The sequence below is a fragment of the Rattus norvegicus genome, chromosome 4 (assembly GCF_036323735.1).
Source record: "Rattus norvegicus strain BN/NHsdMcwi chromosome 4, GRCr8, whole genome shotgun sequence".
NCBI classification, from domain to species: domain Eukaryota; kingdom Metazoa; phylum Chordata; class Mammalia; order Rodentia; family Muridae; genus Rattus; species Rattus norvegicus.
In genome coordinates, this window is record NC_086022.1 from 63,494,637 (window position 1) to 63,508,006 (window position 13,370).

The window sequence follows — 13,370 nt, forward strand, 5'->3', positions numbered from 1 at the left end:
AAATGTGCAAACCTCATAGACGCTTGCTTGCTTCAGATCACTCAACTGTATAACTAAGATGGCACTTTGGTCAAGAAAAGACCAGCGGGAAACATAGCTAAAAAGACCATGACTGCTTCAAATATTTTGGTGCTCTTTCCCAGGCAGATCCAGGACTTCATGGGGAAATTTTATATTAATTGCTCCACCCATTCCTTTCTCTTTCAGAGTTCATTGTTTCCACTATCTCATCCCTCTGGCAAAGGAGGGGAACTATGCCATTGTGGCCAATGTGGAAAGCATGGATTATGACCCTTTAGTGGTCAAGCTCAACAAAGACATCAGTGCCATGGAAGAGGCCATGAGCGCCAGCCTCCAGCAACACAAGTTCCAGTACATCTTCGAAGGTCAGAGCTTACCACTGTGTCCAGGAGCCTAGGAGGGGAGAAGGGTAGAGGTGTTCACAATGTCTGTGTTAAAATGTTTACTAATACTTGTTAGAGAAAGTCACTTGCTAGCGTGCTTAGATTAGAACTGCTGCACCTAGCTTCTGACTGCCATTCGCTTGTGGCTGATAGGGAGATTTTTATCTAAGAAAATGCTGCTATCTATCCTCTACCTGCCTTGACATGTATGCCACAGAGGTTTGGGAACATGTGCAGAGTAGGCCACAAATTAGCTTGAGAGGAGCTTGTTTAAAGACTAAAAGGAAGGAGAGAAAAAGAAAAGGCTCATACCTTCACAGACAGGGAGCAAGGAACTTGGAAGAACCTTTGTCTGGTGCCTAGTCCTTGGTAGGGAGGTTTCTCTCACAGAATGCATTGCTCGCTGAAGTGATCAGACGCCTTGCTCCGCAGTAACTGAGGGCAGCTGCTTCAGTGCCCTCTATCAGCAGTGCCGCCTCCATCAGCAGTGCTGTGGGAGGCAGTATTCCCTAGAGAAATTTGCTTCAAATTTTTTTAAAAAATGTGGTGCCAGTCAAATAGTTCTTCATGCTGAATTTTACCACAAACCTTTTCTCTATAATCCAGTACCTAAAATAACCAAACTACGAAGAGACAGGTTTATTTTACTGTTCATCATCAAGAGTCTCCACTGCTTTTAGGTGAGGTGTGAGAGGTAAGGAGTCCAGATGGCAGAGACCAGGAGCTCACTAATGGCAGAGCCGCTGACCCTGTGGCCAGAGTGTGAATAAAGAGACCAGTGTCTCACAGTGCTCTCCACTAGACCTCAATCCTAAAGATCTCTGGGATATCAACAGTGAACTCACAGTTTATTTTTCCTAAATACTCGTGTTTCTGTCTATTACACATCCACCCTATTGTCAATGCTGAGATCTATTAGCATTGTTGCCAGTAGCCCATATTTATCAATTAAGTTTTTTTTTTACTTAGCAATGTTGAAGTTTAAATATTAGCATTATTGGTTTTGTGTTTTTTGTTGTTGTTGGTTTTTGTTTTTTTTTTTTTTACAGTCTAAGTCCTTTATCTCTTTGTGGACATTAGGCCATAATGTAAATGGAATGGCCCACAGCAGCACAGACTCCTTTCCATTAATCACCACTAAGTAGGCTTCCCTGGGTGGAGCAGATCCGTGCTTTAGTTGAACCCAAGTGCCTTCTCTTTGCTGTCCTTTTTCTTCTGATCATTTCTCTTTGCCTGTTCAAGAAGCTGTCTCTGCTCTTAGAGCACTTGATGGGCTCAATCCACACATTAATTCTCTTAGCAAGAATCCTGCCCTTAACTTCCTTGTTTGCAGTAATGCACGTGACATACCGGGTGACATTGTAGACATGTAGGCATTGCCATGGAAACACTTCTGGGGCATTCCTTTCAGTGTCCATTCCCTTAGTATCTACAGTATCACTCTTCTTGTAGATTTGCATGCGTGTGGCCAAAGGAACAACTCTGTGTTTCCTAAAAGGCCTGGAGAACATATAACAAGTGTCCCTCCTCTTCCCTTTCTGTTTGTTATTTTGGCAAGTTATTGGAAGGTGGCTAATACAGGGAAAGCTAAACATTAGCATTATTATTCATAAGGCCTCACTAATTTTACATATGTAGGCTTCCAATCATGTTTAGAGCAAAATGTGTGCCCTCCTGTGTTTCATGTGTATAAGAGAACAGATCACTGTGTGTGTGCATGTGTTCTTTTCTCCAAATATCTACACATACAGTAGGATTTCCTTTGCATGTTGATAGCTTGTACCATCCTGGCTTGTTCTTGAAGCCCTGTGGACGGTAGCTTTAGGTGAGTGTGACTGGGCTGTGAATATACCAAATTTGACTGACTGTATTAGAACTTTTCATTCGCACCTTCTAAATCTGTGGAGTATTCTGAAGTTATTGTAAGATTAGCTATTGTAAATGGGATGTATGATTTCTTGAGTCATTTAAACCTGTAGAGCATGAAAGAGTTGTCCTTTGTATTAGTTTAAGCCAGATGCCATTAATATCTTTTTTCTTCTCTCCTCACTACCCTGTGCTGACCCCTCAGGTCTGGGACACCTCATCTCCTGTATCCTCATTAATGGGGCTCAGTACTTCCGGCGCATCAGTGAGTCTGGCATCAAGAAAATGTGTAGAAACATTTTTGTTCTTCAGCAGAATTTGACCAACATCACCATGTCACGGGAGGCAGACTTGGACTTTGCAAGGTATGAAGGAATACTGAGCTAGACTCTTTATCCCAAAGCTTATGGCCTGTAATGAGCTTATCTTTGAAAAATAAAAAAAAAAAAGGCAAGAAAGATTATCTTTAAAAAGAGAGAAAGATGGCTGGAGAAATAGTTTGGTTAAAGTACTTGTGGTGCAAGCAAGAGGACCAGAGCTCAAACTCTCAGCATCCGTGTAGATGCCATGCAGGTGGGTTTGGTGACCCCCCGTGATACCAGCCTTGGGAGGAAGAGACTAAGACTCCACGGGCCTGGGCTTCACTAGGAGGCCTGCTTCTGTGAGTGAGGTAGGAGACAGACGGTGGAAGGTTGACCTCAGCCTCAGCCTCTGCATGTGAGCACACACATGTGCAAACAAGCACACTCACATGCGTTCCCGGGACACATACATGAAAAAAAGGGAAGAAAGAAGAAACAGAGACTGCATTCTTAAGTGACAAAAATAACAATGCTATAAAACACTATTCAAAGTTTAATCCCTCGAGAGGGTAGTTTTCCCACTGTCTAACCTGAGCTGTGTTTCCTTCTGTTTTGTTTTCTGTATTTTGTGGCAGGGGTAGGAAGGAGCAAGGTGAGGGAGGGCGTGCTGTAGAGTGTGTAGAGATAGGTCATAGGACAACTTAAGGTTCTCTCCTTCCACCACATAGATCCTGGGAGTGAATCAGGTCACCAGTCTTGCTGACGATTATCTTTACCTGCTGAGCTCTCACTGGCCTCAAACTTAAGTTCCTCATGCTATAAAGCATTGGTGATTTTCCTCTGAGTAAAAGAATAATATCTGCAACATTTCACAAGATACATAAGGTAGTAGATAATGCTTTAGCCTAGAGACTGAGTGCTACGTGGTCTACCTTCTGGCTTTGTACATATGCTGCATGTATTTGATTTTCAAGCATACATATGCATATGATCTCTCCTTTTACAAAATTGAAGCTATGTTAATGTATCTTAAAATACATTCACTGCACTCTGCCATACAGTAATAATCTTTGAAAACATGATTTTTTCAAATACTCATTAATACTTCTAGAAAATTTCACTTTCAATAAGTGCACAAATTCATGGTATAAATTAACAGAAATTTATTTTCTAATCACTTTGGATGTTAGTTGTTTACATTTGTTTCTCTCTGGTAAGCAAGTGCTGGGCTTCCCTTTACACGTGCCTGTTTGGACACTGTTTCTGCATTGACCCAGTTGAAACCTGTCCAATTTTCTTCCCACTGGCAGCAGCGTCACTGCCCCTTTTCTTTTCACGGTTGTTCATCTCGATTCTTACTGCTTCCTTTAAGGCTCTTTTTCAAGTGGTAGGGTTAATTTTGCTTTACGCTGTTTGGTTTCCAGACTGTATAATAAATAATCAAACCATTGGCGCTTTACGGACAGTTCAAAGTGTTCTGTAGACTGTGGTGGCAGTATGTAGTCCTCCCACCCTTCCCCCGTGCTCTGTTACTTAAGTTAGAACTGGACCTTAAACTTCATTTCCAAATGCCCTTTTAACTAGAAAAACACTTGTTTTTAGTAGTCCAGAATGCTCCTTCTTATTACGTCTGTTTCTTTACATTTGACTTTTAGATTTCTCTAGAAATTTGGGGAAAGTTGAAATAGTTTTTGAGTATTTAAGCGAATGACACAGTATGATCTGACTGTGACTATGATAAGGACACTTGTGCTGGGGTCTTTGCTTGGAAAGTGGCCTCATGTGTTCCTTCTTAACTTTTCTAGTCTACAGGATCACTACCCACTTGCTTCTCTGCCACTCTTTCTTCCCCTACATGTTTTTTTACTGTTTGCAGTAAAGTGGTGTGTGTGTGTGTGTGTGTGTGTGTGTGTGTGTGTGTGTGTTCATTAAATTCCATGTTTTATGATAAATTTGGTGGAAAGCTTTCCTTGTTCAGATTAGGGAAACCAGGTGTGACTGGATGCTGCATTTATTTGGCCGCTCTTATGGGAAATGATCTCATTATTGAATTAGTCTATCCATAATAACATTGACAAGGGGAAGTTAAGAACATGGAGGCCCGAGGGATACAAAGAGCCATTACTAATTCTCTGAGGACTATAATTCCTAAATTCAATCATCCTTTTTTAAATGATTTTTTTTATTTAGCTGAAATAAGTAAATTAACACAGTTCTTGGCAGACAGTATGGGGCCCAAACACATTCTGAAAAAACAGTGTCTGCATCATGAAGCTCTGGCGGGGTAGCACTGAGATTGGCATCAGTGGGCGATGTTCCAGTGAAGGGTTTCTGCAGGACATAATTGAATGGCAATGCACTCATGCCTTTCACAGTTGGGTTTCTGAATTATATCCAAGGAGTGGGCGAAAGGTGAGTGTGACCACCAATGAGGGTGTGTCTAATGCTAGCCCTATTCTAGAATGGATTATGCAGGCTGGTGTGTACATATAGCATGGGCGGATTCTGTGCTCCAGACACCATCTCTCCTTTACAGCTTCTCGCTGTTTCCTCAGTGCTTAGAACAAAGTACATGATCACTAGATGTGGTGAGAGAGTGCCAAACCAAAGCTGACGAAGAGTTTGCAAAATGACCAGTTAGGCGATCTGCTCTGAAAGTTTTAGTCAACAAATATAATCAGTTTTCTATCCACTCATAAGAAGCAAGAGAGTCTCTCAATGTAGCAAAGCAGAAGATACCCAAAGTTGTAACGTTGGCTGCCAGTCTCATTTGCTGTTGTTCTCATGTGGATGCATTTGATAAGACAAGATAGCCTTATCTTCCTCTTCTCTTTGAGGTAGGAGTTAGTTTTCTGAAGTGGTCTCCATCGATTCTTCCAAATTTGAAGCAGTGTGAAATAAACACCAAAAGAGCCAGAGCTAACAGACTGCAGCAGTGTGCCTCGGCATTCCTCACACAGTGTCTAATCAAGCATGGACAACCGCATCTGTATTTCCAGTGACTCTCTATAGAAATGTTATCTTCTAACAAGTAATTAATCACCAGTCGCCATGTGTCAGAAAACTGACTTAACAAGAAGTTGTACTGTGATTGTAGGTTTTTTCACTGCCACTGCATTCCTGGTGGGTCAAAAATATAGCACCTTTCTGTACTAAAGAATTAAGGGATGTGAAGTGATTCTGCTTCCTTCCTGTTGATTCGCCTGCCCGACAGGAGATTCTGTCTGTCTCTTTATATATACTGTACTTTAATATCTACTGGGGTAGATTAGGTAAGCTGAGAATCAAGACAGCCCAACATTACCAGGATCACTGAGAGCTCTGTCCTCCATGGTGATGATCACTTAAAGTTTTCTGTCATTTTTGACTCTTTATCCCACCATTTAATTTTCAGAATCAAAAAGATCCTCTGCCCAAGAAACCCATAGCAGATTAACCGGAGAGTGGGTCTCTAAGTGTGTGTGTCTGTGGTTCCGCCTATCACAGCTCCTCTAAACTTGAGCTGCCGTGTTCATTTACAGGAGTAAGTCACCGAGCCCACCGTGGGTTCCATGTGGTGTGAGGACAGAGCACAGCAGAAGGTAGTGAGCTGCGTGACAGGATTGTCTGCCAGTCTCTGTAGATGACGTGAGGCCCTTATTCAAAAACAATATCCCAGAGTGGTTTTTCCCAGTCCCTCTTCTCTTTCTCATGCCTTCCTTTTGCAGGGGATAGAATATTTGTTTGGCTTTGGATTTAAGTTTTACTGGAGTTTTTTTGTTCTTGTTGTCCTTGTTTTTTGTATGTTTGGTTGCTTTGCTTTTGGGTGGTGGGTGATTGGAGGTTTTTGTTGCTGTTGTTGCTGTTGTTGTTGTTGCTTATAGGGTCTCACTATGCGCCATTGGCCTCAAACTTGGGATGCAAAGTAGGCTGCCCTAGAACTCACTAGAATCCAACTGGTTTTAAAGCCGTAGCTGCTCGGTCCTTTTGTCAGTTCTTTTGTTCATCTTGCCCATACTGCCTTGCTTCCTGCTTTCCTCATTAACAGTTATGGCTCATCGGCCCCCTTCCCCACACACGCAGACATCCCCATTTTGTATTTCTTTAAACCTTTCAAACATAAGGAAATGAAAGCTGAAGCACAAGAAGTGTTAAGGAGATCAGTTCTACAAAGGAGAACAGAACATTTCCTTATTATTTCTTTATTCAGTGAACACTTTTCTGCAAGTGTGTCCTCTCTCTTGGTCCTACCCTGGAGGAACTTGCACTGTTATAAGGCAAAGTACAAACTAATAGATAGGTAAAATGTAAAATATGTCAGATGACATGAGAATGTCAGTTCTGAGGAACTTGCATTGTTGAGAGGCAAAATACAAACTAGTAGGTAAAATGCAAGGTATGTCCGTTTTTCAGATATGCTGTGATTTAAAAAAAAAAAACTAAGCATGAAAACGAAAATTAAGAGCTCAGGGTTTAATTTCAGTGCTCATGAGAGTCCTTCATGAGATGATCATATTTAGAGGGTGGGATCTATAGGAAGAGTGGGAACAAGCCTTCAGTATATCTAGGGAAAGACCATACCAGAAAGACCAAAGGGACTCACAGGATGAAGGCCGGGAGAGAGGAGTATGCTTGACGATGAAAGCAGAAAGGTGAGTATGGCTAGAACAAGAAGCAGAGGTAAGATCATGAAGGTATTCAAAGGAGCTGAGAGCTCAAAGTCCATTGTAATGACACTGACTTTCATTAAAAGGAAGTAGGAAATGCTCACGTGGAGGGAGAATGTGTCACAATCTGACCCTCCTGTCTGCTCTGAGAATCATAGGCCTGGGGAGGAGACCAGCATATAAACAGAGGGATCCATTAGAAAACAGCCACAGTCATTCTGCAAGTGAACCGTGGTGATCCAGACCAATCAGTACTGGGGAAAATGAGAAGAAGCTTAGGCTAGATTGTAATAGTCGAGATGATAGGGAGAACCGGTGACTACCTTCTTTTGAGCGATTCAAAGCAGAGTTTTTAATGTACTGAATCAGACCATGGGCAAAGTTAAATGAGTTTGGGGATGGAGGTACCAAGAGTTGAGTGTAAGACAATGTTTGATATGCCTCTTATGGGTATGAATGGAGACAGGAGGAGGGACTTGAGAAAAAAGAGTGTAGGAGTCTGGCCTAGAGAGAAGAGCATGGGAACCATCAGCATACACATGGGGTTTGAATCCAGAAGAAAGACTGAGATGTGAGATCTGGCTGGGAGAACAAACAGAGGAAAAGAGATGTGTCTGAGAAATGGGCCTTGACTGCCTCCCTGTTGATATGCTGGAAATGAGGGTGCTGAAAAAGTGCCAGCAGAGAAGTGAGTAAACAGCACTAAGTAGCGCAGGGAAAGAGGTATCCTGGAGGTGCCTCTGTGTCAAATGCTGCTCCTGGGTTACATTAGCTCAGTACAGAGAACTGGCTGCTTGATCAGAGGCCTGGACCTTGATTTATAGTCCCCCATCTTTCCTATGTAATTTGCCTAAAACAGGAGCCAGCCTCAAGTTAAACAGGTTTCTCTTAATTTGTATCAGGTTTAGATGTGATTAGAGAAAATAGGAATACAACCAGAATATCTGTACTATGATATGGAAAAAGCCATATTGGCAGCATCTCGTTTATCAAGGTCGATCGACATCAGCATTCATGAACACATTCTCAGTGTATACCACGTGATGAAATTGGCACTTTACCTCTGTGGTCTTTCCCCAAGAAAGACATCGGAAAGATTTTTATGCAGGGATAGTTTTAAAATACCTGACCAGTGCTCCTCCATAGTATAAACACCATTAGAAACAAACCAAACAAATAAACCAAGTTGGCTGTGTCAGCCAGGAGACACAACAACTAAATGTCTCTTCTATCCAGATTTTCCTGAAATAGAGCACACAGCAAAAATGAAGGAAGTCTGGATGAAGCTGGGTTGTGGTTAATGATGGTATCTCAATGTTGGCTCATTACTTGTGATAAATGTGCCATACTAATATAAGACGTTAGTAGGAATAATGAATATAAATTACTAGAGAACTTTTTTCAACTTTTCGTGTCTAAAAACTTTTTAAAAAAATAATCTATTAAAATGTTGTCAGAGACATCTATGCCATGAAGATCCATGTGGACGGTTTATGTTGAGCTTGAAAAGATGCTCAGCATCACTGGTTATTAGAGAAATGAAAACCAAAACCACACTGGGAGAAGCCTGCCTGCACAGTCCAAAGAGTACAATGTGAAAGAGTTGGCTCTTTAGTTCAGAGCACTGACTGCTCTTCCAAAAGACCCAGGTTCAATTCCCAGCACCCACATAGTGACTCACAACCATTTGTAATTCCAGTTGCAAGGGACCTGATGCCCTCTTCCGTCCTCTATGGGCAATGCAGGCATACGTGCCAGCAAATACCCATGTATATAAAATAAAAATATTTTTTAAGTATTGACAAGAATACAGAGAAACTAGAAGCCTTATCTGTGCTAGTGGGAAAATAAAAAGTACAGTGGCCTTGAAAAACAGTTTATCCCTTCTTCAAAAAGTTAAAAATTGACTTTATCATATATATGACTCAGATTCTACCTGAAACATCAAAAGTACATGCACTCAAAAATTTTAACCAAAATTTTATAGCAGTGTTATTTCTAATTTACTGATGGATGGATGAATGTGAATCCACACAATAGCTATTATGTGGCCACAATATGAAATATAACGATGACCTTCTAAGCATGAGGCTAAATTGAAGAAGCTGGCCATGAATGGTTACAGTGTATATGACTCTGTGTGAAATGTCAAAAATTAGGGACTCTTCAGAGGTAGCAGCTATGTTGTTTGGAGCTTGTGAGGAAATGAAGATGTGGACTCAGGGTTTCTTTTGGGAATGAGTAACATGTTCTAAAATAGATTTTGCAGATGGCTGTACAACTCTGAATACATTAAATGATCTTGAACTCTATACTGCAAATATGGAAATCGTATGGTAGCCGAATTACATTGCAGTAAGGTTTTTTATGTTGAGCTTTAAAGCTTTAAAAGTCCCAAATGATTTGTCATAGAAAATGAGCAGCTCAAGTTCTATACCACATTAATAGAGAACTTTGTCAGGGAACTCTCCTACGCATTTTCACACTTTCCTAACCATCCTGAGAGGTGAACAATCAAGGAAGAGTGTGTAAGGAAGTGATGCATAATTTAAATACTAAGTGGAGTTATCCAGAGTTGGGGGGAAGAGCCATTCAAGCAGACAGAGAGGGACCCTGAAAGATGAACCCTGGGGGAAGTGAGATCCCCCTTTGGTAAGCTATGGACGCCACTGTCTTGCCTGTAACTCAAAACATACCCCTCATCATTTCCCTTGCCCTAGCTTATCTCCTGTTATCATATAACTCACCTATTGTATATCTGACTGTTCACCTTGTCTACCCACAATAGAGTGTGACTTCCATAGGCAAGGCCTCTTTTTATAACGTTCACTGCAGTAGTCCCAACTGAGTAGGACCTCAGTTGTAAATGTCCTCAGTTGTAAAGTGACTGATGGAGGTGTGGTGTATAGGGAGTTAAGGGTGGCCCTGGAGATGCCCAATGGGAAGACTGGGCTTACACACATCAGAATTAGGATGCAACATGCCTGTGGGACTTCAAAGCAGCTATGTCTAAGACACAACAGGGAGCTTAACAGAAAGGATGGGAGTACAAAAACAGACCTGGGGAACCATCAGCATGGAGCCTTCCAACCTAGGAAAGGAAGGGCCCATAGGATAGGACAGGAGGAGGAGGATACGTGGGCACCAAGAGAGCGCACAGCCTTGCTGCCACCTGAATAGAAATGCTACCTTCCCCATTAGTGGGCAGAAAGTCCTCCTTCAGGGTGAATGAAAGCTTTTTAAACCATCCACATCCCAGGTGAGCTCCCCTCCCAGATTCTTCCTGAGGTACAAGTAGAAGCCCAGCCTAGAAAGTAAATGTGCTAAGTAGGACCCTTGCTTTGTCCTTGACCTTTGTACTGTGCCAAGTCTAGGAATGACCTCAGACATAGCTGAGAATGTTGAATTCCTCCCATGGGGGCTCTTGTGTACATTTACTTTCTACGGGCTCGTTGCAGAGGGACATTATTTTGGTTTTTTTGCAGGAAGGTTAAGTTTTCCTATCTGGAGTGACCAGGGCATAGCTTGCTATAGCTTGCTATAGAATTAGCGATGCCATGCTGCCACCTACTGGAAACGCCCACGGCCGTCAGGACAGACCTGTGATCTGAGGGGCTCTGCTCCTGCTTCAGTGACTGGGCTGAACACTGACTGCTTCCCCTTGCACTCATTCCTTTGCTTGGCCAGAAAGAAAATATTCTCTGCATCCATTTCACTGGTCCTTTTAAGCCAGCTTTATCCTGCCATCAGTCATGTCTGCCTTTCCAAGTCCAACCGTTTTTGCAAGCTTCCCTTTAAAGGGCTTTCATCTGACCAGTTTCTGTTTGGATTTGTGGTCACATAAGGCAGACTGCTTCTGCCAAACATTGTTTTAGTGATGATGACCTCTAAAAGTTCTGAGAAGTTACTTTAACTCCGTAGAGATAATAAAGCTAGCCCTGACTCCTAGCAGCCAGGAAAAACTGGTAAATGATGAGTTTTATAGCTTTTACTGCCTGATTTTAAAAAAAGATACCTATTAATAAAATTCAGTAATAAAACAAAAATGAGTATAATTTGATATCTAAGAGTGTTTTTTTAAGGACCTTCTGTGGGATTATTTAAACAATGTAACTTTCCTTGAATTTAACCTCCTTTTGACTTTGCTACCCATTTCTGCTTAAACCATTTTCTTCTGGTTTTGCCTCTCTAAGTTTATTATACTTAAGTGGATTTCATACATTGCAGAAACTAATTGGTCTCTAATTAATGGTTTAATTGGAGCTTTTTGAATGCAGGTGAGCATGCCTCACCAGCCTGCATATCCTCCACAGAGGATATGAAACAATGAGTCCTCATAATCTTCCCAGAAAAACGCCTGTCTCTAATTAATGTCTGAGTTCTAATAGACATGCCTCACATGTGAAGGCCTTGGTTAAATAAGATTTCCTTTTTGTCATGATAACATACAGTTAACTTGGGGTTCATCACCATTCCTGGCAGACAGTGGCAATCATTTCATTGTAGCTTATTTGGGGAACTGGCATTGCTCAGAGAATACCATAGATGGCAGATGCTATTATGCAATGAAGATACCAAAAAATAAAAATTAGAAATAACTTGTCCAAGATCTCCCATCAGATTGTGCTATTTATGCATCCTTCAGTGTCTCTTTGGCCTCGTGCTTAAGAAATTAAGTTAGCCTTTGTGTGAGGCTGTTATTCTGCCTGGAAAGGACTGGGTTACATTGTTTATGGAAAAAGCCCAAGAAATATCACTTATTGATTCTAGTATAATTCTTACTGAAAAATGGGAGGATGGAAACTGACCCCCTTTTGTTTTATAAATAAAAGTTTAGTGTTGAAATTAATATATTTAAAACTCAGAAACACAGACCAAGGAGACCGCTCAACCACTAAGTGACTGAAGCAGGAGGGCCTGGGTTCAGGCCCCAGAACCCATATAAAAATCTGAGTGTGGCAGGCCACGCCTGTAATCCCAGCACCAGGGAAGTAGACACAGAGAAGTTCCTGAGGCTAAGTCCTACCTCGCTCACTCAATAAGCTCCATTTGTCTCAAAAAGGAGTTGGAGACACCTGAGGACTGAGGCCCAAGGCTATTATTCTAAAGCCCACCCACACCCTAGTTCCCCAAAATAATGACTCTGAGACTTCTTTGTGTGTGTGTGTGTGTGTGTGTGTGTGTGTGTGTGTGTGTGTGTGTGTGTGAAGCCAGGAGAGGAAGAGAGAGAGAGAGAGAGAGAGAGAGAGCGCGGAAGGAAGAGTGAGCGACTCTGAGACTTCTTATATATGAATATAATGTCTAGGCCCTTTGGCTTGTTCCCCTAACTCAAGCCTCTGTTGTCCTGTTTAAACTCGTCTGAGTCCTGCCACGTGGATAAGTTATCTCACCTCAGGTTCATATGACTAGCTTCCTCAAAATTCAGGGCAAAATTTCCCAAGCCTGAAAACACACACACACACACACACACACACACACACACACACACACACGAAGTACCTTCTGCATTCCTCTGAATCGATTTCCCCCTTTCCTATCTAGAAAGACCCAACCCAGATGCTGAAAGGAAGCCACATGGCCATGTTGAACAAAACAGCTTTGCTCCTCTCCTAATGTGTCTGCCTATATCATTCTCTTTGTAAGCCAGAGTTTTCTAATTTTCTGTATTCTGATATTAATGTTTTATGTGCTTAGTATTCACTTTTTTCCATATTTTATTACTCTTGTTTTTTTATTAGCATGTTCTCCCTCCCCTCATAATCATAAATGTCTTGTAACTAGTCGCCAAGATTGTATTTAGTTTTATTTCTGGGTGTCTGTAATTTATTATGTAGTTTGTTTATTTTCTCTTCTCTTTGTAATAGGCTCATATAAATTGAAAGTATTTATGAACATGGTCTAGACTTGAAATTATGTTTAGTACACATGAATTTACATGTGTTTCAGACAGCATCCATCAATAAATACAAATAGATTGACAAGAAATAATTTTTATACCTAGCCTTATAGTCAGTCCTGTGTGAATAAATTGCTTTCTCTAAAACAAGGGCAGCTCCAAAATAGACTCGGTGTAAATCATCCATGTCTGATAATGAAGATGCACTACTGTGGTAAAACTCAGTATACATAGAGCTGAGCTTGATAGATACACT

The 13,370-nt window shown here is 41.4% G+C and overlaps 1 protein-coding gene across 1 annotated transcript in view; it reads left to right on the forward strand.

Moving 5' to 3' along the window:
• Nucleotides 1-13,370, forward strand: part of Exoc4 (exocyst complex component 4) — a 776,646-nt gene that overhangs the window by 719,741 nt on the left and 43,535 nt on the right. The window contains 2 exon segments of the mRNA NM_053875.1: nt 208-386; nt 2,476-2,635. Coding sequence (NP_446327.1) covers nt 208-386; nt 2,476-2,635 — 339 coding nt within the window.